This window comes from Epinephelus lanceolatus, chromosome 10 (assembly GCF_041903045.1).
Source record: "Epinephelus lanceolatus isolate andai-2023 chromosome 10, ASM4190304v1, whole genome shotgun sequence".
Taxonomy (NCBI): domain Eukaryota; kingdom Metazoa; phylum Chordata; class Actinopteri; order Perciformes; family Serranidae; genus Epinephelus; species Epinephelus lanceolatus.
In genome coordinates this window covers 6,785,305-6,812,191 of record NC_135743.1, presented here as the reverse complement: position 1 = coordinate 6,812,191, position 26,887 = coordinate 6,785,305, and the positions used below count along the sequence as shown (strand labels likewise).

The 26,887-nt window shown below is 40.0% G+C and overlaps 1 protein-coding gene across 6 annotated transcripts in view; it reads right to left on the bottom strand.

Annotated features, from left to right (window-relative positions):
• Positions 1 to 9,587: 9,587 nt before the first annotated feature.
• Positions 9,588 to 26,887, bottom strand: part of etv1 (ETS variant transcription factor 1) — a 30,278-nt gene continuing 12,978 nt past the window's right edge. For 4 of the 6 annotated variants that reach the window (XM_033641507.2, XM_078171378.1, XM_078171379.1 and 1 more), the window contains 8 exons: positions 25,864 to 25,993; positions 24,622 to 24,810; positions 22,207 to 22,454; positions 18,182 to 18,253; positions 18,018 to 18,086; positions 17,743 to 17,912; positions 15,633 to 15,734; positions 9,588 to 11,218 (listed from right to left, as the gene is read on the bottom strand). In XM_033641507.2, coding sequence (XP_033497398.1) covers positions 10,997 to 11,218; positions 15,633 to 15,734; positions 17,743 to 17,912; positions 18,018 to 18,086; positions 18,182 to 18,253; positions 22,207 to 22,454; positions 24,622 to 24,810; positions 25,864 to 25,993 — 1,202 coding nt within the window. In that variant the 3' untranslated portion in view covers positions 9,588 to 10,996. Of the gene's footprint in view, positions 11,219 to 15,632; positions 15,735 to 17,742; positions 17,913 to 18,017; positions 18,087 to 18,181; positions 18,254 to 22,206; positions 22,455 to 24,621; positions 24,811 to 25,863; positions 25,994 to 26,660; positions 26,759 to 26,887 lie in introns of those variants that run through there. The other 2 variants (XM_078171380.1, XM_033641508.2) reach the window with 2 other exon arrangements.

The following is a 26,887-nucleotide window of genomic DNA, read 5'->3' as shown; positions in this document are numbered from 1 at the left end:
TATGCACATTCAGCACATCCAATGCATCAAAACATTGTTTTCTAGTTGGAGCAATAATACTAATACTTGTTTTGGGGGCTGACAGAGGAAGCTTACCTAGAGCGCTGAACGCGCTGGGTCCAGCACTGTGTGTGGTTATGTATGAGTGTTTTTTATCTTGTGTGTCCTGTGCCACTGTGGCAAAACCAATTGCCCCTCGGGGACAAATAAAGGTCTTGAACTTTAACTTAATGTCCTGCAGATCAAGATCCTGGAACCAAAAACAATTATAGGTTTTATTTCCGGTTTATGATGCTAAAAGCAGAGGAACAACTGTCTGCTAGCTAGCTGTCACTGCACCCTGGACGATGTGGGAAAGTGCCAGTTCAATGGAAATGGTCTGTTTTACCAAGTTTTTGTGACATGGCTGAAACCAGCACAATGCAAAGCATAAGCGGTTGATGTATTTTATGCACATTTTTTTTAAACTTGGCATGATGGGAATTTAGGAGGAGGAATCCTGCACACAGAGTGAGAAACAAAACCGCCAAGAAAACCAACAAATACTTGGTCTCAGCCACAAGACAAAAAAAGTCATGTTTTATGTTGTTTCTAATCCGAAGTAACTGATATTCATGGTTTATTTTTTCCTTTTCAATATTCATTTTTGTAAAACTTGTATCAAATTTAATTCTTGGCGGGAAAAAAAGTCCTACAGTGTCTTAAATTTAACATGCTTAAAGCTGTGGGAACCCTGGGAAGGAAATACAAAACAAAGCTTTACATCAAGCCTCTTTTTAGTTTCACTTATTTGTTTTCTGTAACATTGTTTTTATTAAATGAAGTTTAAAATGTGTGTAAATGTCCAAACTGTCATGATTTAATTGAATAAAATGGTATTAAAGAAGAACAAAGAAACTGCCTATATATTGCTCCATTGCAGTGTAGTTCATGCTCTGGACATACTGCATTACACAGTAACATGTCATTGCTCATGTAATTTACCAACATTGTGACAAGCGAAAGACATAAAAGTGTTTTTACGAGTGTCTGTGAAACTAAAGACTTGATAAATCCCCATTCAAAACGAGTACGGCATCAATTCCCCACCGCCAGAGCCCCATGGGCACGAGAGACTGGGCCCGTCGGGCGATTAGCCCGTCTTACATTCCCGGTGATCGGATTAGACGATTCCCACAGTCTAGTCTGAAACTACTCCCGACCCGCAGCTCCGGAGAGCATCTCAATATCCAATTTCACAGCTTTCTAAACCTGGATCACGGAGGCTATTTATTACTGTCACAGGCTTTTGTGTTGGGGGGCGGAGGAGTTTGGCTTTTGTGTTTCATCTGCTGTGGAGCAGGAAGATGATCAACAAGAGTGTAAGAAGTGTAATGAGTGGGGAACCAGTGGTGTTGCCTCAAACCTCCTAAATAAAAAACACAGCAGCTAAATTAGACCAGGACGACGCAGCAGTCAGCAGCTTCTCCAGGACCTTTGATCCACACGCTGCAGTGACGACTGCTCAACACAATTATGACCCCTGTGTGTGTGTGTGTGTGTGTGTGTGTGTGTGTGTGTGTGTGTGTGTGTGTCCTACAGTACACCAGGCCTCATGCAGCAACATTCCCTTAAATTTCTCTTATATTTTCTCTAAATTTTCTGTTAAGAGAAAAAAAATCAACTCCACATGCACCAAACATTCTTAAGGGCTCAGTCACACATGAGCAAATTAACAGTGGCTAATATTCACTCCCGTCCTCCTCAATTCAGTGCGAGCAGAGGAGTGCATAAAACATACGACATATGCTTCCAGTGACATAGCAAATTTGCATTGTCTGTAGTTCAACCTTGACCTACGAAATCGCAGCTTCAACCAGTGTGGAGGAAACTGATTGTTGCCTCATCTTACCAGTCAATGATACTGACCATGAAAAACCACAAACAATCTGACATGAGAGATGCTAACTGATTGGCAGCGAGTCTGGAGACGGGCATGTAATGTAAGAAAATGGAAAATGTACCAAAAACATCATATTTCACTGTATTTATCAGCAAGCTTGCTAACATTAGCTAGCAAGCTCGGTTTCTGTGTCCGTCGCGTCAGGCACTGCCCTTGTTCAGCACGAATACAGCCTCAGCAAGCAATAGTCACTCATCTATAGACCCTTTAACTGTTAGCAAACAGTATGACGTGTTTTGGTGGGCGGGACTTAGCTGGAGGGAAAACAATTCTCCACAAACATTAGCTAGCGCTAGCAAGTTCTTTTGGCGCACACTGGCACAAACTGGACGGTTTGTAAATGCGGAGCACTGTCTGAATGTACTGTTTGGTTATCCAGAGCACCACACTCCAAGAGTGACAGAGCGCACTCTCGGGACTCGGTCTGTGGAGACGGAGCAGCAGAACGCTGAGCAGACTGAATCTGTGATTAACTTAACCGTTGGTTAATCCATGTAGAAATATAACGCTCTGTTTCTTCAACCAGCAGGGCTCTCATTTTAGTGTAGAGCATCAGACTGAATTTATGAACGCACCATGTCAGGTCACTCACCCTCCAGGACCATGTGTGTTACTTGAATAACTCATATTTATTAGACACAAATTCTTTCGATGCAATGGGCGTGACACGAATTATGTGAAATAGGTGAATTAAGCAGCACAAATTATCTGAGTAGCACGACTTCGCATTATACTCTTATTCGCAAGAGGAAAATCTGAACGACCAATTTGCGCCGTGATAGCCAATCAGCATTGAGATCCTCCTGGGATGTGTGACGCTGAAGACATACCAGCGGAAGTTCATTCATTGATTCACTAACTTTGGGCCTTGCTAAAATATAAATGGGTGTCTTATAAAAAATCTGCTCCTGCGTACAGTTAAAATTAGCTGAAAAAAAACAAACAAACATTTTTTGTACCAGGCTGTAAACATGTTTATTTCTGCTGTAAAGTTTGGCATTTTAACATGGAGTTCTATGGGGACTGATTCTTGTTTTAGAGCCAGCCCCAAGTGGCCATTCAATGAACTGCAGTTTTTGGCACTTCTTCATTTACTTCATTTTCAGCCTGGAGGGTTGGCGCTTAGCATTGTGTTTTCCTCAAAGAGTATTTACTGTTTCAAATTAGTAGAAAAAACATGTCATTTCTGGGAGACGGGGCTGGTTTCCTTGTGTTTGACAGTTTGACGAGATGTTTTGAGTCCTCTTGACCACACGTACATTTTTTCCTTTATTTAGACATTTTAAGAGTTGAATAAATCTGTTGAATCCCAGAAATCAATTTGTACTAACAAAGTCAAAACAAACTGTGGATACAAATAAAAAAGTTGAAATTTTTTTTTGTATATTGTTTCCTTAATGAGGCCCGTTGTGTTTTCTGTAACTAACACAAAAAGAAATGAAAAACAAAAATGTTGACCTGAATTTGGGAATTGTGACTTCTGCAGAAAATGGGGATGTTTTGTGAAGTTTGTGATTACGGCTCAGGATAGTGTTCAGGAGTAAAATAGAGTTCACTAAGTGATTTTGGACAGATGTAGCCTTAGTGCTGGTTGGCTGGCCAGAAAAGAGCCTCCTGGATAATAAAAGCATTTATAAGGCAGTCTTAAAGTGGACCAGCAGCTGTAATAGGGGCCTCCATTATAGAGGCTTTATAATTTCCTTGCTTTTTCCTTTTAGAGCCTCTGTTGTTCCTCTGAATTACCCCTGAATGATTTATGCTCACTGGTCTGGCCACTGATAGACCCTGGCAACACAGATAGAAACACACTTAGGGCTTTTTGGTGTGTAAACACACTGTATTAAAAGCCAACTTGTTTCAAACAGCCAAACACATTTGCCGCGGCGGGGGCCTGCTTGGTGTCATTTCACTCGTCAAACACTGCAGTGTCACAGCCAATCAGGGGACTCCAGGGGCAACACAAGCCATTTAACCTGAGCAAACACAGCGTGTCACGAAGCCTGAGGATGACTTAAGAGCCTGAGCAAACACTGGCGTGAGCCATCGGGCACGAATCAAGGCGGCCCGGCTGAGGACAAGTCACTCTTGTAATGGCTTTGTGATGACTCAAGATCGAGCGGCCATCTGTTTGTTACAGTGGGGGAGGACCACAATTCGCAGTTCAGATACACAGAATATTAGCTGGTAGTGCAGCGGAGGAGGGGAGGATTTGGCTGGTGGCACAGGATGTAAAGCATATGTCCATAAATGGTGAATATGTTGATAGCTGAGGCCCTGATTCCCTGAACTGGGGCCAGATAACAGGATTTGCATGGTGATTTTCAGCCTCAGTGACACAACACCTTCAGAGGTGTAAGACAAGTAATCCTGCGAGTGACCTTAAGACTCTCCTCTCCTCGAACAGACACACAGGTGGAAAACACTCTCATCAGACATTCACCGCTGACATGAAAAACTCACCACATATTTAAAGCACCGAGACGTTTGCATGAGATTTCAATGATGTGAGTTTGAATAAACCGCAGTCATTTGTGTCCGGTCTGTAACCGTGAAGTTCATTTGAACAGCAAAAGTCAAACCACATGCAGCCTCAGAGGCTGAGCGCACGGCCATGAACCAGGACTTTAGACACAATGAGGTCCCCTTTGACCATGGGTGGATTGTGAGACAGTGGGGCCCTGGGCACAGACAGGCAGAGGGCCCCACCACCTCTGCTACAAACAAGCAAAACACACGCATCTTTCTATGTTTCTTTATGGTCATTTTTGTTCTCCATGTAGTTGTTTTCTGTCTTCTTTTAGTTGCTTTGCCCAATTTTGTAGTTGTTTTGTGTCTCTCAGCAGTTCCTCCTCATCTCTCAGTGGTCTCTTAAAGTCTTTCCCTGGTTGGGTGAGTGTGTGCAGGTGAAGGCCCAGTTCAGTAATCCCTTCATGGCCTCAACATATTATACCTCCCCCACCTTCCTCTTACAAATTCAGATGAGTGAGTTAAAGTAATGTAAAATACTCCATGCTAAACAAAAATCTGAACATTGGATGAAGCCAGGTTCAAAATTCTTGTTTCATTTCACTGACATATTAAAAGTCAAAAGTTCTTCCAGAAGGAATTTGGGATCTCTCTTTTATCATGTATTAAATCAGAAGATACTGTCAACAGCCACAAAAAAAGATGTATGACCAAACCCCTGTGTGAAAACCTTGAGAACATAGACAGGAATAAAACTGTGAAGTTTGGTGAGTGTAGGAGCTGCTGCAGTGAAGATTGCTGGCTCAGTATGAGAGAAAACTCATTTTTACTAATGGCCTTAGTTTGAAAGGTATCACACATCCAACTGTCTCAGATGCAGGTGTGCTGGAAAATATCACTTGAGTCTTTAAGCAGACACACACTGCTCCTGCTCAGCGTCACAATTTATTATTAACGTTTCGGTCCAGCTGGACCTTGGTCAAGAGTGTTCAACACCAATATTTCTAACACTGAGCTTAAATAAACTGCCCCACCCATTTCACAGGTGTGCACAGGTGACAGCCTGTGCAACATGTCACATATCCAGCAAACGAAAGATGTTTGTTGGTGGTGTTGAACACTCTTGATGAAGGTTTTCATAGACAATGATCTAAAAAGATGTGTAGCTATTATTTTTAGACCAAAACTAAAACACTTCAGGTGAATAGGGTAAAAATGTTTAACTTCTAGATGTCAGCGTGAAACTTCCCCAGTTGATTACTAACATTAAGACATGTATTTTTTGTATTAGAAGTTTCCAGAAAATTGAATGTAAAAATATGCAAATGAGGCATTATTTTTTATTAAATATGCACAACTCTAGCACAGAAATCTGAACTAAATAAACACCTCAATGTGTTTTTTGGACGTTTTCTTTCCACTAGTCTGAAAGACGACATGTTACGGTAGCAAAGGAGCCCAAATTCTTAAACTCACCAGTGCATGAAAAACTTAAATCACATTTTTGGGACGATCTAAGCACTGTATCAAAGCCAGTGATATACTTCTGGTTGGAAAATGATCACTGTTATTGGCCAAAAAGCATTTAAATTTTAAATATTATATATTTAGTATTTAAATTTTAAATATTATATACTATAAACACCCTGGAAAATATCTGCCACATTTAAGTTTCAGTTGTGGGCAGTAAACCCTTCAAAATCCCCTAAATTACTCCTCAAAAATACAGAGAAAAGGACCAGTTTCCTCAAATAGAAGCTTCAACTGAGCGACTGTCTTTAATATTAGAAATGATGTTAAGAGTTACAGTATCAGAGCCTCCTTGGTCAAACTGCACCAGGGTGTCTACAGGTATCAAACAGTTAAGTTTAATGCTTTTTAAAACCAATTGTAACATTAGAAATGTGGACTTTTGCATGGAAAGACTTCAGTATTTTCACAAAAATAAATCTAAAAATTGATTAACAAAATTAGATAAAATGTTTGTAGTAGTTAGGACCTCACAAACTTAAATTTAAGACCATTTTATTACTATTAAAGCCTTGTTGTAACACTCAATGTAAGACTTTTTAAGGACCTGTAATACCTGTGCACTGATAGAATTAAACCTAGATGATGTTGTTTATTGTAGTCTTTTCATAATATAATGTTTGCACAGTATTTTCTCACAGAGGTTATTATTTCAGATTATGGGGGAAAATCCAAATTAGAAGTGTCATTCATCATATTAAAGGCTTTACTGCTGTTTTCTGGTTTGTACATGTCGGATTAGATGTTGTTAAATATCCTCAGGGAAGCAATCAGGTGTTTTAAGTTAAGGGCAATTCCCTGCTCTACACACAATCAATAAAAAAATCTAAGAGTGGGGACTGTAATGGGGTTGGCTCGTAACCTGCTCTGACAAATTAAGGCAAGTCGTGTTTTTTCATTACTTACACATCCGTTTTCATTTTTCCCATCAGTGGAACCAATTAAACAATGCTTCCTTAAATTAGTCATTGATTTTTTAGCAATAGTGACACTTTGCAGAAGGAAATAATAACTTTAAGGGAGTGTTACTGTTGTGGGTTTTTTTCATTACTGCCAGTCTTGTGAGAGCAGAGACAATTCACCTACATGAAAAAGTGGTGTCTTAAATTAGCCATTGATTTTTCCTCAGGTGTCACTTTGGTTAAATGCTTTGTGGTTGGGAGTTTTCTCTCCAACCTGGAAATTGACAAGAGTCCATAATCTATTAGTCTTCTCACACACAGACACACATTTGTTTGGCGTTTTTTCACTTACAGTATGTAAATTTATGACCTGAAACTCTTTTCAGCCCACAGAGAAGTGATAAAGTTCATTGTTCCCGCATATTTTCATGGACAAAAAATTTAAAACGTTTCCATGACTTTCAAGGACCCATAATAAAATTTCCACGATCATTCACAATGTATAAAACAAACAGAACTGTATAGTACACTATAGTACTCCAAATGTTAATTATATAATTATATGTAATTATAGGCACATGTGGAGCAGCAGAGTGGGGGAGTGACAGCTGACAGATCGATCAGCGTGTTGCTTAATTTGTTTTAAAAAGAAAAAAAAGAAGCTTCGAAAATCTTCGTAACTACCACGCTCAACATTCAGAGCAGCTAAAACCAAACCAAAGGGCCAGTGACGCTCCAAGTGACAAATGTCCTACACTGTCCATGTTAATTACTCAATCTCAAAAATATGGTCCAGTTAAAAAGTATTCATGCGGCAAAGGTCTGGAAACTGTGAGATTCATGACCCTACATGTTAAATCACACTGTCACAACATTATTTTTCTTGCCCCAGTTGCACAGCGTTATTCAAACACATCAGATTCAAACTCCATTCAAACATAATTCCAGCTACATGTAGCTGCATATATGGAGGGATAGATAGAAGACAATGAAGAAACGTGAAAATGGCGCATATTAAAGCAACATATGAGTTACGGAAAATATATTAGTCTCGTTATGTTGCATTATGTGAAAGGTTTTCCACGGAACAGTGCTGTAACAGTTAATTCAAGGGATGCGCCGACTGTAAAATTGTAGGCTGATACCAATGATTTTTATGTTGTTGTTGGTTATTTTGTTCTTTTTTATTAATTGTGTCTTTTGTGATGGAGGAAAAAAAAAAATCACCGTAAAACTGTTTTAAAGACATTCAGCTCTTCATCACACTCTCTGAATGAGCACATGATTAATCTTACAAATTTAGGAAAGAACCTTTAAAATACTTCCTTTCGTAATAAAAATATTTCAAAAACAAAAACTGCTTTATAATATCTATTTTATATCACTGTGAGTTCGTACAACTGTATTTATTTCTCACCAAAATCTACATTTTACAAGATTACATTTCATGACATTTTAATTTATCTTCACCCAACACTCATTTTTACTCGATAGAGCTTGAAGGCATCATATTGTAATTTAACGCAACCTCCATCAGCAGTTAGTTTTATTTACTGCTCACAGCGTAGCATTGTCATGGAAACAGGGAGCATCCCCTGATGTCGATAGTGAGTTTACTGTGTCCTTTTGTCCCGACGGTGTCACGGGTAAGATTTGTTCGCCCCAAACATATTTTCTATTGTCACAGGGAAGACGAGATGCTGTTAGTCTCAAGCCCTGCTTTTTAGCCCGTGAACAATTGATGTGACACAACTGAAAAACATCGGCTGCTGCCGTCAGTGAATGGAGTCTCATCAGCCGAGAGGCCGATGGTAGTCAACAAGGTGAATTCCGGCTGATACCGATGTGCGGCTGATGAATCGGTGCATCCCTAATTAATTTCATTATACACAACTAAATTGCATGACTTTTCCAAGACTTTCAAGGACTTTACTAATTCCATGACATTTCCAAAACTTTTAAGTATTTTACTAATCCCTTGATGTTTCAAAAACATTTAAGGTTTTCACTAATTCCATGACTTTTCCAAAACTTACAAGAATTTTACTAACCCATGATGTTTCCAAAACCTTTAAGGATTTTACTAATTCCATGACTTTTCCAAAACTTTCAAAAATGTTTTACGAATTCCACAAATTTTCCAACGTTTTAAGTATTTTACCAATCCCATAGCTTTTCAAAAACTTAAAATAATTTTCCTAATTCCATGACTTTTCCACAGCTTTTAAATTTTTTTTACAAATTCCACAAATTTTCTGAAACTTTAAAGTATTTTACTATTTCCATGACATTTCCAAAACTTTAAACTTTCAAAAACTGTTCTTATTCCAAGACTTTTCCAAAACCTTCAAGTATTTTACTAATTCCATTACTTTTAAAAAACTTTTAAGTATTTTGATTATTCCATGATGTTTCCAAGAGTTTCAAGCATTTTACTTATCCCAACTTTCAAAAATTTTACTAATTTTAATAACTCGTCCGGGGCCTGGAAAACAAGACTGTCGAACTCGGTGACTTTTCTAGGTTGGTAAAACAGTGGGAAACCTGAAAGTTTGAGTGTAAAATTGCCTCAGACTTGGAACTGAGAAGAAATGCCACCGTTTTTAGCAACAAAACTTTTGTGATGAGTAATTATGAAACAAAATCTGAAAGTTGGCAATAACTTGATTTTCAGAGCTATTTTATTACAGAAGTTTTGCTATTGCCGGTCCCATCCCACACACGTGAACACTGAGAAACAAAACTCAGACCAGATTTTTTTAATGCTCAAATTGAAAAAAACAAAAGAAAAACAAAAAACAACAAACCAAATAGAAGAAAAAAAATCCAGAATAGCAGACGGTGACTGCCGCACTTCTTTTTTTTTCTTTAAACTAGAAAATACACTTACAATTTGAAGCAGCAACAAAATGTGCATTTACCTGATTATACAATGGAACATTATTTGTGTTATAACATGAATGTTTTTTCATCACATTATAAAACTCTAAATATTTCTTATACTTTTTTTAAAACAAAAAAAAAGCAACCCTATCGATGGCAAAGCAGAATGTACACCTCACGTTCACCTGGAACAAAACAGAAAGGAAATCAGGGAAGTTTTGGACTTTTATTTTGTCATTTTTTTTAACGATTAAGCCAATAAAATCTTACTTTATTTGGGTTTGAAAATAAAATCCTAAATGTGTTGACTGACTGGTTGCTGTGTCCACTTTAACTGTACATACACTTTCACCTGTTATTCATTGAAAATGACAAACGGACGACTGCTGCTCTGATGAGTTTCAGAATATAAAGAAAAATGTCTGTTTACAGTGGATGAGTTATTTTACAGCGGCCTGAAGCTTTATTGATTATCCTAAACACAGGCCGTATTTTCTTCAGTACAATTCGAGGTGCATCTTTGTGTCTTTACTTTACTAACCCACGAGGTTGCTGAGTTAATTATCCAGGGTTTTGTGTCATTACAGCAAAAACACCTACATGATGAGATCTACAGTTTGATTGGACGAGGGGCATCGACAGACGACAGGCGTTGTGATCAAACTGGCGGCGAGGCAGTTCTCACTGATGGTAGCTAAATGTCTCTTATTATCACATTACTGTTTCAAGTCTATAATCATGTCACTTCACCATAAAAGCATCGTTACAATACGCTGCCACTTTAAATGAGCATGAAGGTACAGGATGGCTGTTTGAGGACAAACTAGTCGAGCAGAAGTGATCATCCTTCGATTTGTGTGGAGACGAGTTTCTTTCGCAGGAGGATTCGGTCCTTGTGTGACCACGAGTTGGCCGGTGAGTCCTGTCTCTGCAGGGCGCCACATGCTCAAAATCATAGGATTAAAAATAAACAGAATGATTTCCACATTAATGTACAAACATAAACAAAGCCAACCACATAGCCAGCCCCTGGCAGGTTATCACCGCGCTTCCTGTCCATAAAGTGCACTCTCCATCCTGCTGTGCGGCTTCAACGTCAGAAAAAAAAGAGGATGTGTGTGTTTCTGTGAGAGAGAGAAGGGAAGCTCCGCTGCATGTGTGTGTTCAGTCTTACTCCCGGAGCGACTGTGAATTAGAGGACATGACAGTCTCAGGTGTATGGACGGAGGAGGCAGGGGGGGAGGGGAGAGTGGAGGTGTGTGTGTGGCTGACGTTAATAAACGTAGCCCTCGTTGTAGGGGTGCGGCGGACAGTAGGGCCCCTCCTGTACGTAGGCCATGTTTTCATCAAAGTGCGACAGCGGCACTGTGTCCTCCTCGTTGATCTGCCGCTCCATGTCCGTCTTCAGCACCGGCCGCTGATTGTCGGGAAACGCCATGGAGAACAAGGCCTCGGGGTCGCACACAAACTTGTAGACGTATCTCTCGCCGGCCACCTGGATGGAGCAGACGAGGGGGAGAAATAAATTAGGTTTGGTGTTTTGTAACTTTGAGAATGCAAACACAGAGACAAGGAGTCCTTTAAATGAAAACCTGGCTGATAAATCACCACAGATACCAAGACTACAGAACATGATCATCATGCTTTTTTTTTTTTTTTTTTTTTAAACTTTTCACATAAAATATTCTTAGTGGAAACAAAAAAGAAATAAATAAAAAATATAAATGACTGTAAATAAAAATCATCTTTTTAAAATATTGGCTCACAAATACAGCTAGTGGGTAAAAACATTAAATATCCATGTGTCAACACACGGTGATAAATGATCTATTTCATTAATCACATTTTTAAAAACACATTTTCTCAGGTCTCTTCCACCTCTTAAAGTTCATGCACAACCCTCGTGAACTTCAGAGTGACTCTACAAAAACACCTTCAAGTCAAGTTTGTCTCAGCAAAGACAGAAAACATTTGGTGAATAAAGCATAGTGGTTATGGTCACATGATTGTCTTGTACAGTCAGACGTGTCAGAGAGCACCTAAAATGATTCATGAGGTCAGTAGATAACATTTAAAAGAAAGAAGTTTTTCAGCATAAAAAGATTAACTTTGTTTCAGTAACAGGTTTTAGTCAGTTAACAACTTGTTACAAGTTGGTCAAAATAAAAAACAAACACTTCTGACATTTTTGAGTAGGATGTTATTAAATTGAACAAGTTAAAATATCTTAAACAAAATAATTTGACCACTTAGTATCACCACAACTTTTGGATAAATATTAGGTTGGTTCAACTTAAAAGGTCAAAGCAGAGCATGTTGGTTGTACTAAATTAACTGAGTTTGTCAGATTATAAAAGTCTCACAGGACTGACTCACTGATTCCAGAGTTGGAACTACTTAAGAAGATGCACGCAAATTGTTCCCTTCATTTTTTGACGGTGAACCAGTGGCTTATTTTTTTGAGTGTACACTGTAAACCCCAAATTTTATTGTAAAGTCTACACAAATGCCCCGGACTGTCAAAATGACAAAAACTTCAAGTTCACTTGACACAAAGACTCATCCCTCCCTTGTGAGTTTGACATATTTTTTTTATGTTAATTCAACAATTTTTGAGTTAATGTGACAAAAATTTACAAAAGCTGATTTCACCTAATTAGTTTAAGGCCAATAAAAAAACACTATCACTGTGGACTTAACATATTGTAGTGTGTTGGGGTGAAATGGGCGGAGTTTCCCAGCATGCCATGAGACATTGTGTTTCACAATGGTTCTATTGAGTTACAGTTAATGTCGTGGTAAAGGACATTTTGCAACATGAGTTAAGTTGTACAGTTAGTGAGATGAAATAAAGAGCACTTCCTGGTTCAGAACTCATCTCTTTGCCTTATTCTGGCACTCGAGAAAAAAAAAAAAATGTTGTGAAATGTGCACTCAATGTTTTTTTGTTTATATGACACAGAATTTAATGCTCAAACAACAATAAAAAGTAAAACTGACATAAAATTCCTGTCAGACGAGGGTCATGTGACACATTTATTTTGGGTTTGGTGAACTCAAAACTTTGATGTTATTGTGTTGGAACTAAACTAAAAGTTTCGAGTGCAAGCTGTTCCCAAAAAAATTTAAGTTGACTGAGCGCACTGGGGTTTACAGTGTACGACGTGCACATGCATGCACGCTCACAATTTAACTATAGTTTGCTTCAAAGGTTATGTAACCCTACAGTGGCCAGTGATTTCCACTGGATGCGTGTCCGTTGCAGAACGGCAGCGCTGGTTATCTGCTGCGTGCTCCGCCGTCCGTCAATACCCACCAGCTGCGTTTGCTGCGCGGTGCGGTGCAGCTCTGCCGGAAGACATCTTGGTGCACTGCCATGATTAATATCTCCTCGCCCATGGTGTTCACGGGGTGAAATGACGTCTGAAAACCTCTGACCTGTTGACTTCAGGCCTGCCTCTGCCCATTATGTAGTTTTTAAGGTGTAGTGCAGGGAAATATGATCCGCCATGAACACTATGTACTTTATTTTGAAAATTAACCGGATGTTTTATTGTGTTTCTGTGCACGACTTCCTGCCCCGCACGATCTGCTCTGTGCTGAATTGCTGCGTTGTGCTCCAGCGTCCGGCAAAAATAGAAGTCCTGCGTATCTGTTGCGGAGGGCTCCGGAGTGCCGGAGCTGAGACGGAGCCGGAACGCAGCACAGCCGCAGCTGGTGGAAACACACGCATTGACTAGAATGGAATCCTATCGGCTCCGCTGCCGTGCCGGAGCGCAGACGCAACCAACACGCATCTGGTGGAAATTGGCCTTTATACATGTCTACAGTATTTAACTCTCATTGACACAATCTAATGTTAGACAGAATTTTATGAAGAGTTTCAACATGTTGAGAATTTTTTTATTAGATCCTGTTTTGTGCTTTCATGGAAGTCGGTGGTGATATCTGGCAGTGATTCCTCTGGGAGTTTTAGTGGACAGGTGCGATTCTGACTCATAAAGCAAACTGCTGCTGTAATGCAACAACACTATTAATTTAATCCTGTTTACAACTTGTTACACTGTGTTCCTGAGTAATCAGGTCACTGGGGACTGTGCACTTGACCCGTAACTCCTACATAATTTTTCATTGCTGTTGAAGGCCTGCACTGTAGCTACTGGAGCATCCCCAGTAATTTTAGAACCATTTTTCCTGGAACCAGGCCGACGCTATCATAATCAGTGATAATTAGCTATCTAGCATTCGTAGAAGCTGACCTGTTAGCTAGCCCAAGGCGGGTGTGGGCTTGGTTTTATTGTTGTTTAACTAATGTTACATCATTTTAAACTTTTACCTTTTCAGCTGTTCCAAAAATGTACGTTTTCTCATGTTACTTAACACATGAGGTGACGCTGTGAATCAGTTAACACACTTTAAATGTCAATATGACTAATCTGAAATTTGTTTTTGTTGGCTCTTTTGCATGACATTCGTTTGAGTCATGATTGGGTCTTAAAGCACTTAAAAAATGTGTATGAATTTCAACAGCTTTACATGAACTGCAAATATTCTCTTTTGTAACTTGGAGGAAAATAAATCATTCTGGTGTGTTCTGGTAGCACTACACCTCAGCTTAGAGCAGGTGTCAGCAACCTTATTGGTGAAAGCAAACAATTTTGTCCACTCACTATGAAATTCTCTATTTGCCTCTGAGACATTTTCTCTTTTTGGATTTAGAATCAACAGCTAGCCTCACTAAGGGGACTCAAGACGAGCCATCGCTTCTGATTTTGGGCAAATTTTAGGAAAAGGCGCCAGGCTGTAAACATGTGACGCACATAGTTGATGAGATGTTAAAATATGTTTTTTAATTCAGTGTATAGTCTACACATTTATACAGTTGGAAAATGTTAGGATCACTTTAGGGCTACAACAATGATAAATGAAAATTAAAATGTTTAAAACAACATTCATTTCCATATCATTTTTTGTCAAAGCCACAGAGAGCCACTGGAGAAGGGCTGAAGAGCTGCATGTGGGTCCAGAGCTGCAGATCGCTTACACCTGGCTCAGAGTCAAACACAGTCGCAGTGGACAGAGTTCCTTCTTCAAGAAACTTCATTGAAGTTTACCTGATTACCAGCTGACACATGTAAGCTCTACACACTCAGGTTTAACTCCATCAGTGAGATCATCGTGTCCCAAATCCATGTTACATACCAACTGTGAGCAGAGTTTGAGTTTCAAGTGTACTCGCACTAAATAAGGATTAGAAAATCCTTATTTGGTTGCCTGAAAGTGTGATTCAGCCACAATGCATGGAACAAAGGAAACGAAGGAGCTGCTCACAGCTGGAAAAAATCAAGACTAATTGTGGACTGTGGTGAAACAGCTCCAGGAACACCTCCGAAAACAAAAGGAAAGTAACTCTGTAAGTCTCTTTGTGAAGTTTAACTGGCAGTGACATTTTAAAGCTGCAGTTTGATTGACATCTGACGGAGGGATTTTATCATTTGCTGTTACTTTAAAACTGTGATATATGTTGATTTCTTGTGCTCTAACATGGAACAACAAATCTCCCCAATCATCCATGATGTCCAGAACACAGTATATGACTTTTTTAACACTAAAGTGTGCAGGAGCAAAGTTTCATTGTCTTGAGCTTCATCAGGTTTACCGTTTCTGAGCTGCTCCACCTCCTTATATGAGCTACCTCAGGGAGGGGAGGTGCACATGCTCCTCTTTTCACACAGGTGGTATCAATCAGGCCATTAACATGCGCATGAGCTCCAAACTTTTCATCTTAAAACGGTGATTTTTCATGATTTAAATAAAGCTGAACAGAGATTTGAATCTCTTTTAATATTTCCCCTCTTTACTTTTAATCTTTGGTTTATATTCTCTGTCTTATGTTGTCTTTCTTTTACCTTTTGCATGATTCCCTTCTCGTAGTAGTAGCGCAGCGATCGGCTGAGCTTGTCGTAATTCATCGCCGGTCGATTCTTCTGTATCCCCCACCGACGTGCCACCTTTGTACCACACAGATAAACAACACAAAGACAGTGGGTAAACAGAAGCAGAGAAGCAGGATGCCAAAATGCAGATGCATCAAACACAAACACGCGCGGCCGACCTGATTTCCTGACAACACGGCGGCAGCAGCTGAAATGTTAAACAAACTTATTAATCCATATTTTCCTAATAACAGTAATTAGAGTGCGTCCAGCCTGAGCAGACCTGACCAGGGATGTGTTCATTAGGAGCTTGTCACACACCCAGCGGAGGAGGCAGCAGATGTTACAGCACCTGTCTACCAGACCACCCACCACCCGGCCACGCAGTCCAAACCCACAGTGCTCTCCTCAGCTTCTCCTCCGCAGAGTCTGCTCTCACTTTTCCTCTCTTCCCTTCCTCCTGTTGTTCATCTCTCTGTTTTCCTAACACCAAAAACATCAGTGCAGTCTGTCCTTGCCGACACGCTACACCTGCCCGCTGAAAAGCCAGAAGCCGCTAGCTAACGTTTGTCTGCAGCGTCCCAAATCGAGTGCGTTTGGTCACCTGATGGCATGAATGGGCCCCCCTGTTAGCTGCAGCTGGCCCGTGTCTCTGCACACTGTCGGGCTGCGTGGACCGCTGCCAGGTACCCCTCTATCTCCTCCGCTCTACACCCCCAACCCCCCGCCTGCACCCTGTATCCTCCTCCATCCTCCCAACAGTGACTGAGCCCCACTGTGTGTGATGTGGGCACACAGACGCAGCCTCTGTTTCCATTTCAAAAGGCCCAACCGTCAACATAGGTTATATTTTTAGGATTGGGTCCTGTGAAATATTTAGCAGGCGCTGGCCCTAAGGGTCAGCTGGATAGATGTGGTAGAGAAATAAAATAGAAGAAAAATAACAAAATACTATCACAGCAGATCCAGGCATGATTTTACCACTTAAAGAGCAGAGAACATTTTTCATTTCACTTCAAATGTTGACCTTTGACATCGTCTAATCCTGCCTGGGTGTATCACACACTTCTTTTCTCTCACATACTGGCAAATATATGAATATAACACACAGAAATGTTACATTCATTATCAGTTAATCTGCTGATTATTAATACATTTAATCAATTCAAATTTTAGTTCATAAAATATCAGAAAACAGTGAAAATGGCCGCCATGACTTCCCAGAGTCCAAGTCAAAACCTAAAAACATTCAGTTCAGACAGATATAAAAATGAGAAAAGCAACAAATTAATTTTAAGAAGCTGGACGCAGCTGACATTTGGCATTTTTCTTCAATTATCAACACTGTGGGCGATTTTCTGACAAGTGACAAATTGTTAAAGGTGATAAACTGAAACACTGACAGATTCAAACATTTGCTTGTGACATAAATAAGCAATGTGTGGGGTGCTCCTATGGCTGTGTGGAGAGAGTAGTTTACATATACAAAAGATGAGCTTTTAATTGACACAAATGTTTTGCTTGTTGATTGTTAACTGATTTTAAGCTCCTCCTCCTTGTACACAAAGCCCTACGTGGGCTGGGACTGAGCTACGTTGCTAACTCCCTTGTTAACTTTTAGCCTTCGAGAACAGTGCGATCATCTGCTGCTGGTTTATTGGAGGTTCCCAGAAACAAGAAGAAGAAGATCGGGGTTGCAGCCTTTGTCAGTGACGCCCCAAAGCTATAACGATTATTTTAAAATGTTGTGTTTTGCTTGATTTTATGATTTATGTTTTTGTTTTCATAAGTTTAGCTAATATGGAGCTGTGATGCCTCCTACAGACTCTATTTTCATCTTATTGTTTGTTTTTAATTACATTTAAATGTCCTTTTATATTGAATTGCTTGTTTTATGTTCATTCTGTCTATGTGATGCATTTCTTGTATGAAAGGTGCTGTATAAATAAACTTTATTATTATGATTATATACTGTTCCCTGTTTGTAAAGTGTAAATAAAGGCTCTTAAAATCAAATCTTTAATTCTATAAACATTCAATACAAAAAGATTTAATTGTAAGTAGCAGTGTTTCTCTGTCTCACCTCCTCTGGCTCGATGAGTTTGAACTCCATGCCACGGCCGGTCCAGGCGATAAAGTGGGAGTTGGACGGGTCGTCCAGCAGAGCGACCAAGAACTGCCAGAGCTGCAGCGAGCCTCTGCGCTGGTACGACGGGCCCTCGCGGTACAGGCCTGACTCCTGCTTGATGTCACCTGCAGGACACATGACGCACCTTTACTATGTGCTGTCTCAACACAGCTACACAAGGAGCAAGTTTCAGTGTCGTATGTTAAAAGGTGCACTCGGGGAGGACTCACCTTCAACCTTTTCAGGCACCACGCAGGTGTCATCGTAGAAATGCCTCGCCACTTTGTCAAACATACAACCTGCAAAACAAGATTATATAACAGGAGCTTTTGACGCAAGTCGGCTCAAATCCAAAGTGCACCATCACAACATTCACTTGTATCATCGCTGGTACCTTCAGTCCTGTTAGTGTGAGCCAGATAGCCGTCTTGCCGTAAGTAGACAGAATGGCAGCTAGGCACTTCTGCTGAAAGCCGGGCAAGAAGGGGAGAGTGGGTGTTAAAGGGCCCGAAGGCAGCATTAAGAACACTATCTCAGTTATCTGAGAGCAGTCAAAGCCTGTTCACTCAATGCACCACTGGCTCTGATTAAAGAATATGCCCCCCAGCAATGGCTCCCAGCCACAGGCGAGCTCACTATATCACCCTGCTAATACTCGCTCCCAGCGTCGTCTCCACTCACAGGAAGATTTACTACTGAATAAAAACACGGCGCTTGTGTGAAAACACAGGCTGACATGATGTAAGTTTCTTCGTAATGTGTGGAGGTCAACATGAAGCTTTAACACACTTTTCAGATCAAAGACCTGAAGGTGACTTTGACACTGGATACTGTGTCACTGCAGCACATTAGCTGTTGTGTTTGATTGAAAGTCCCTGAGAACTTCTCAATCAGGTTGGTAAGTGTTTAGATCCTGTATGAGCAGGATACTTTCTGCTTAAGTTAAAACAGTTTAGGTCAGGGATATGTAGCTTGATTTGCCTGAGGACAACTTTTGCAAAATGCCAGAAAGCCAGGGTTCAGTTCATGAATCAGATAAAATGAATCAACATTAAACATCTGAAAGCTTTTTTCTTTATTTTTAAATTAACTGACTTATTAACTTATTACCTAAATTAACTTGGCACAAGGACTGACACCAGGCCTGTATAACAGATGAATCAAATTTCACAGCCTGTCGCAGCAGCCTCACACGGGTCAGGTGTACGCAGGGGTGTTTCTAGGATTTGAGGACCTCTGTTGGGGGCCCAGGGGACCCTCCCTGGCTCTTTTTTTTTTAATAAACAAGCTCTATTTAGATGCGTTCTTTTAAAAGCACTTTGGCACCTTATTTACATTCAAAGTACAAAAAAATTCTCAGTGTTAATTATTTCATTTCCATTGTGAATTACAAAATGCCCAGGGCCACCTGGCACCCTATGGCGGGCCACATTTGGCCTACGGGCTGTAAGCTGAGTTTCACTGGTTTTGGTTGTTTCCCATGAAATATTTCTACTTTCTATTTTTCTCTGAGCTCTTCTCACAGGTTTGAAGTGGGCGGGGCTCCACTCAAAAAAAAGTGACATCACGTATTTTACACCAATCAAGATTTAGGAACATTTAAAGTCCCACTGAAATGAAAAATACATTTTCCCAGTTGTAACTTATCATTTATATGCCAAATATGCTAAAAAAGAGTGTTTTTAAACGAAAATCCCTGTCTCTTCTTTTTCTGGAAGAACAGTTTCAAATGTTTGATGACTCATCCTGCATTCCGGGGGTGTTTACAAAAGTTCTTCCAACCCAATATGACACTTTGAGCAACCAGCTAGCCTCACCAGTCATATAAAACTGCACTTTTCTGTTAGCTAACAGAGAAATATGGAGAGTGATAGGAAGTGATGTGAGTTTGGATATCTGTCAGGGTGTAAATCATAAGTTTCTAAATTATACCATATTTTATCAATTCTTTGGACGACGATACAATATTTGCTGATATCACAAAGTCTGCCAGGATACGATTTTGACTAGATTTAGCACAGGGGGCTGGGACCGATATGTGGCGACATATAAATATATACAATATATACAAATATTATGAACGAGGTTTCACAGATGTGCTATGGGAATTTCAAAATAAAGGCGATATCTTGACGATAGGTATTGATGTTTTAACTCTGCATCGATGATATTAGGTCACTTATCACCAAATCAATGAATCATTACACCCCTCGTTACACCCCTAGTGGGGTTGTTTTTATTTCCAACACAATGTGGCAGAGGTCTAACTCATTCACCTCTCCCTCGTCTTCCTCCTGATCTAACGGTGAGGGAGGTGTGTGTAAAGCCAGTAGTCTGCTCAGCAGTGGACTCCGCTGTAGCTCTGTATCACGCTAAACTCTAACCCCGCCCACTATTTAGCGGTCCAATCAAATGTGAAGGATTTGATTTAAATCTCTCTTCTAACTGTACACCGCTCAAATACTCAATTTCACTGGGAAATACATCACAGTACAGACGGCAAAGACGCTGTAACTTCCATTTGATTGGGACTTTTTTAACTAATATTCATTGTTATAGAGAAAACTAATATAATATACTTGACGCTGCATTTTCAGGGTCTTCAGGGTGAAATAAAAATATTGGTAGAGCTTTTCTAATATCGATGATTGTCTTAACTTTTGAAGTGCAAAGCTCTGACTCCTTTAACAAACTGTTTCTGTTTATTATTTCTTTTCTTCATCAACATCATGGATTTAACAAGAGAACAAACTTTCTCCTGGATTCTCCTCTACTGTACTGCTTTTCATCCAAAACATCATCTTCCTTGAAAGATTTCCCCCCTAAAACCACACATTTCATCATGTAATTATTTAAAAATTACTTAAACTTTTGCACAGACAGCTGTATTCACCAGTTCACTTTACAACACTGTTCAAACTGCCTCCTCCATTTATACTGTGGATGTCAGAACCTCCCACAACACAGACATCACGGCCGTGGCTTGTGATAAAAAAAAAACAGCCAAACAGGTTACAAAGTGAATGTTCAATAAACAGACTGAGGCCCTTCATTTGGGCCCATAAACATTTCTCTGAACTTCATCAAAGTAATGGGCTTGTGGAGGAAATTGCTGCTAATGAAATTACCAGCTCCCCTCCCATCCTTTCCAACAGGCCTGCTCCAGTCAACATGCTCCACTGTGACTGCTAATAAATTCACTCAGATGCTCCATCTTGGACGTACAGTACGGTACAGTAATGGACAAAACACTAAATACATATATATATAATCTCTACAGTGAACTCTAACATTCACATTTTGAACTGCTGGTTGCTTATGATGACAGTTAAGAAAGAACTGAACTTTAATTCACTTTTGCACTCTGTAAGTCAGTGAAATGTACATTTAACATCCTGACTAGTGTTGAATCAAATTAGTGTTGTCAGAAAGTTATCATGTTTATCACTGAATAACTGTCTAAGCCATTATCAAGCAAACATGTAATGAACAATTTGCTGGCTTGAGCCCCTAAATGTGAGATATTCTCTGTTTCTTATTATAAATATAATATATTTTGATTTTTGACTGCTGATTGGACAAAACAAACAAATTGGAGACATCACATTGGACTGCAGGAAATTTTGTTGCCCGTTTTAACAAAATAATTGATAAAAAAATTAAATAACATATGATTCAATAATAAAAATGACTGTTAGTTGCAGCCCTGTTATTGAGACATGCTCCTGCTAATGGGCTACGACATGGTAGCTACAGAGTTTATGAAGCCACACGGTTGTGAAACACATCTATAGCAAAGTGAACTTTCCATTATAAAGTGACAAAAGCACCTACAACCAGTTTCTTGGTGACAGAAGCTGCAGAGCTGCTGCAGTCTAACGTAAACGAGACCTTAAAGAGGCCCAGAGTGTTTTTCTCATCGCCATGGGAGGAGGCTGCTTTTCTCCCTGACTGGTCACACAGACTCTCCTCCAGCTCGGCCTCTCCTGGGTCCTCTCTGTCCGCCTTGTGAATGAACCCGGCAGTCCGGCGTATGTTCATTCATGTCCTGATGTAGCCTCGGGCTCCACAGAGGCCGTGGGCTGATGATTAGGTCCCTTTACTCTCTAACTAAAGGGAGCGGACAAGCGTGGGAGGGCGGATTTTGGATTGTGACCAGGCATAGCCCCCCACCCCACCCCCCTCTTCCTCTTTTCTATTAAAGCACCACAGGAAATGGCGACCGGCACAGACACCCGGCCCAACCAGATCCCCTGCCCTAATAATGGGCAAACTCAATAAACGCCACCCCCTCCTCTCATGTCTTCTCCCATTCCTGAGATGATAACGCTCCAGCAGAAAGATCAAGCTGCTCTCTCTTCACGGCTCCTTCACTTACCAAGTTCAAGTGCTTTTTTAAAAACAAATAACAACTCTCACCTGAGTCGTAGGTGAAGTCCCGCGGCTCCTGTTTGATCATCATGGTGGCGGGGTATGCGTGGGGTAGCGGCGCGCCCATCATGGCCGGGTGTTCGAACAGGGGGTCAGCATACTCCTGCTTGAAGCCTTGAGGAGGGAAGGGGATGTTGGGCTCCGACATCTGCCTGTGGTAGATGGGCCGGCCGTCCCGAGCCATCGTCGGCGGGGAGGGGAACGAGTGGCACGGCTCTGAGAGCTGACGTCGAAATCTGAGGAGGAAGAGAAAACCAGTGGATTCATTATCAGCAAGACACAAAGAGCCATGAACTTCATTTTGTTTACAGACGAGAGTGATGACAAAGACGACCAAGTTAGAACAACTGACTTCAAGAAAACAAAAGTAAAAGCTCGAAGACGATGAGAGGTGATTGAAAGCACGGCTGTAACTAGTTTCCTTCATTAATCAATGAATCTTTTGGTCTATAAAACATCACAGACTGCTCCCTGACATTTTCAAATTGCCTGTTATTTGTCCAAAACCCCAAAATATTCACTTTACTATCACATTAACAGAAAATTCCCACAATATAAATCGCTGCAACTCCAACTGTGTGACACTGTTTGCTTGAAAAAAGACTTACCATGTAGGCGATTATCACAGTAGTTGCTGATTATTTTGTGTCGATTGACTAATTGATTATGTCCCAGTTTTAAGCTCCAAAAAGCTTAATTAATTTTGTCGCATTCAGTGTTCCCAAAGGTCGGAAATGATCTTCCGCGCTCAAATGAGATTAGAAATGTAACAGATTGAGCGAAGTGAGCAAGAGGAGCAGAACTGAGGACCTAAAGTATATAAAATGAATGGCTAGATTTTAATTAGAAGTCTTGTAAATTGAAAATCTAAACAAAAAAGCAACAGTGGTGTCCAACCTGAGGGTCAGGACCTGCAGAGGTGTCACACAATATATCTGAAGGCTCATGCGATGATTAAAGTTGTGGTTGGTAACTTTTATAAAATCAACTTTTTGTCATATTTGCTGAAACTGTCACTGTATCCACACAGAAGTGCATGAGACAGATTATCATGCTCCTCTGCCTACTCATACTGCTTATAATGGCCTTATGGCCCATGAATGAAAACAACCAATCAGAGCTGAGGAGTCTCTAAAGCAGCTGTCAATCATGTCAATCGCTGCTCGTAAACTGCTGTCAAACTGTCAAACGAGGCAGTGCTGATTGAAGATTAATCACATTTCCGTTAACTGCATAGACTATGTCTCACCTCAAATGTTTTCAGACACATATTTTAGTGTACTGTTTAGCTGTAATATGAGAACGTTTGTGACCCAGTGTTGGAAACAGTCGAGCCAAAACAAAACATCGCCCATATGCCAGGGCAAACTGTCTCATTTTACAGCTAAACAGTCACTAAAATATGTTGCTGAAAACATCTGAGGTGAGAAAAAGGCAATGCAGTAACAGAATCTTTATTCATATTTGATCAGTTCACGAGCAGTGACGGACATGATTTGACAACTGCGTTAGATACTTCTCGGCTCGGATTGGTTGTTTTTGGTAAGCTGCGGTCAGTTAGAAGCAGTAGGAAGAGGAGGAACATGATTTCTTTCAAGAAACTTCAATTAGTAGCCCAGGCTATTATTTGTTTAGATCACTGAAATCAACAGGCCTATATTAGGGACAGGCCTTAACTGTTGCTCAGCAAAGATGGAAAAGACAAACACATTCTTTAATTAAATCAATATGAATATAAGCTGCACATAATATGTTAATTATGAATCATTAGTTTGATCTAGCTCCGACAGACAGCCCATCAGAGAGAGAGTGAGTTACGGCACTCAAGGTTTACGGCACCTGGCAAATATGTATAGCCACACCAGGCTAGTATAAGGGACTGGGCGCTTAACTGAAGTTTTACGGCATGTGTCTCATGTACTTCTGTAAGAATATAGTGACAGTCTTTTAGCAAATATGACAAATAGTTATTTTCATTAAAAATAGCAACTGTATCTTTAACAAGGCAGGAAAAGCGGAAACTACTTCTAGTTTTCATGCTAGACCAAAATATACCTTTTTACTTTTTTGTTTTTATCCCTATCTAAATTATTTTCTTAAGAATTACTGATTTTTTTTACTCTTCAAACCTCTAAAATTATTCAACAGAAACAGGAAAACATGGATCTTTGGTTGATCTGGTAAAAGCTTTTAAATATTCTGTATGAGTATTTGTCTTCCAGTATATTGAGATTTAGCCGTCAAATAACATTAGTTGCAGTCTGCAGGCTCCTCCCATTTAACATCTAATCGACCAATGAGATTCTGCTGTAACTAAATCTCTGATCTACATCTTGTTATAATCTGATCTGAGCTCCAGATGTAAATATGATGTAAATATAAAAAGCTGCGGGGCGGCAGTACCTGTGGTCCATAGAGTAGGCGTTGTCAGGGAGCGGCTGTGAGGCCGGTATGTGGGCGTAGGTCCTGTCTGGTTTGGGCGTCGGGGCAGCCGTGGGTGAGGCATGATGAAGGGGGGACACAGGGGTGCTACAGGGGGGCGTCACTGGGCTGGAGGGCTTCATTCCTGCGGGCTGCTTCTGCTCATAGGCACTGTGGCAAACACAAAACGACAAGAGTCAAATACGCTCCTGGTACTGCCTGTGGTTTGATTCTCTCTGGAGACATGAGCTTTTATGATGATGGAGCATTTTTGAATCACAGAATTCATCGTATACTTTGTGTTGTATCTTATATGTGCTGGAATAAGGCTTTATCCACATGGTTGTGTGTCAGATTCTACCAATGAAAAGAGATACAGTAGTGCTCAAGAAATGAAATGAAAAAAAGGGTGATTTTAAATTATAGTGGCTCTTTTGTTATTTAATTTCATATGACTTAACTTTACAGTACTTCAGAGCGCCATGCAGAGAAACATGTCTCTGAGTTCACAAACTGCCAAACAAAACACTGATTGAGACTTATTTCTATAAAGTTAAATCAAACTGGATTGTTGCTTTCGCGCTTTTTCTGATGTTACATTTGAACATTTTTGAAGGGAGTTTGGTAAAAAAGAATTCCTACATTCTCTGTGTTATTATAAAACTCTTGTTTGCCACAATTTCGTTCTTCCACTTTGTCATTTATTAAATCAAATATGTGCTCAGACTTGTTTCAATGGATATATTAAGGAACGTCACACTGCCTCTTGGCGTACACTGTGGAGATTTTGATGCAAAGCAAACGCTGCCAAATGTTGGACTTTGCATTTTTTTTGTCACCAGGTGAGCATAAGTGATGAATCACACATATGATTCATCACTTATGAAAGAGTTTGTCGCTGTATGCAAGGTCAATGTACGAGCATGCGAATATACTGAATGTCATGGATTAAAAATCAGCTCAAGCTCATTTGAAGTTAGAAAAATAAAACACTTAAAATGATTTCACTTGTCTAACGGTGCTTTGGTTACACACGGACGTAAAATAAGAGATTTTCTGAAATGTAATTTTCAGATAAATAAAATAATGTTATGTCGAGCTGAACAATAAAAAATGAATACAACTGCAATTTTTTGTGGTCAGTTTAAAACCGTCACAGATTCATCCTTTAGAGGAATATTCAAAGTCTTTTGGAGGTATATGTCGGTGTCATGCGGTGCCCACCTGACGTTGTACGGGCACTTCTCTCCATACTGGAGTTTGAAGGGCCGCTCCTGACTACAGTTGGAGCTCAGCTCTGAACACGGGCTGTGCAGCTCCCTCTTGATCTTCAGCTGCAGTCCGTGGAAAGCCACTACACCCCGAGAGAGAAGGAGAGAAGTGAAAAACTAATTTAGATACTGAATGACGATGAACAACCTCCCTATCTAAATAAGTCAGGTATCAGAGAATGTGGGGTTTGAGAGCAGCTGCAAATTATTTTCTTGATAGTGCTCAGCATTTTTGCATAGATTTACAGCAGAGTGTTATTTCTGGCAGAATGAATAAGCCCTTAAAATAGCATATATACAATCACTGGACTGAAATTCACCTCTATTGTCAGTTACAACAGCTCCTACAAATACTTCACATGAACAAAAACAATCTGATTAACACATTTTGAAAGGAAAATACTGCTGTTTTTAATCACTTCCTTTATGTACCTGTAGTGGATGATGTGACTGGCCATCAGTGCTGTCAAAATTACCAATTTATCGATAGGTATTGATTCTAAAAATTAAAAATGGTTTCATCCGCTGATAAGAAAACCATCACAAGACACTGGCTGCTTTGTCTTTCAAAATGTAAAATAGTTAAAGGAAACTTTGTAGGTACACACTGTTTGAAAAAGGATAATGAGAAAAGAAGGTCTTAAGTCATGCTGTATACGTACATATATATATTGTATTCTTTTTTTTGGTAATTGGTTGTCTGCTTGCAATTAACCCTTTAATAATAATTTTCAAAAATGGTTTGAATACCCTCTTTCCACAGGATCAATACACCGGCACCAGCTGTGTTTTCTTGCTCTCTCTTATTGTTAATGTTTACTGCAGTCATCATGCTGATCTTTGCCACTACCAAAGAAGAGACAAGTTGTCATGTTATAGAAAAAAATAATAATTAATTACAGGGTACCCACACATTTCATGGACAAAATTTCAAAACTTTTCCATGACTTTCAAGGGCTTATTATAATTTTATTTTT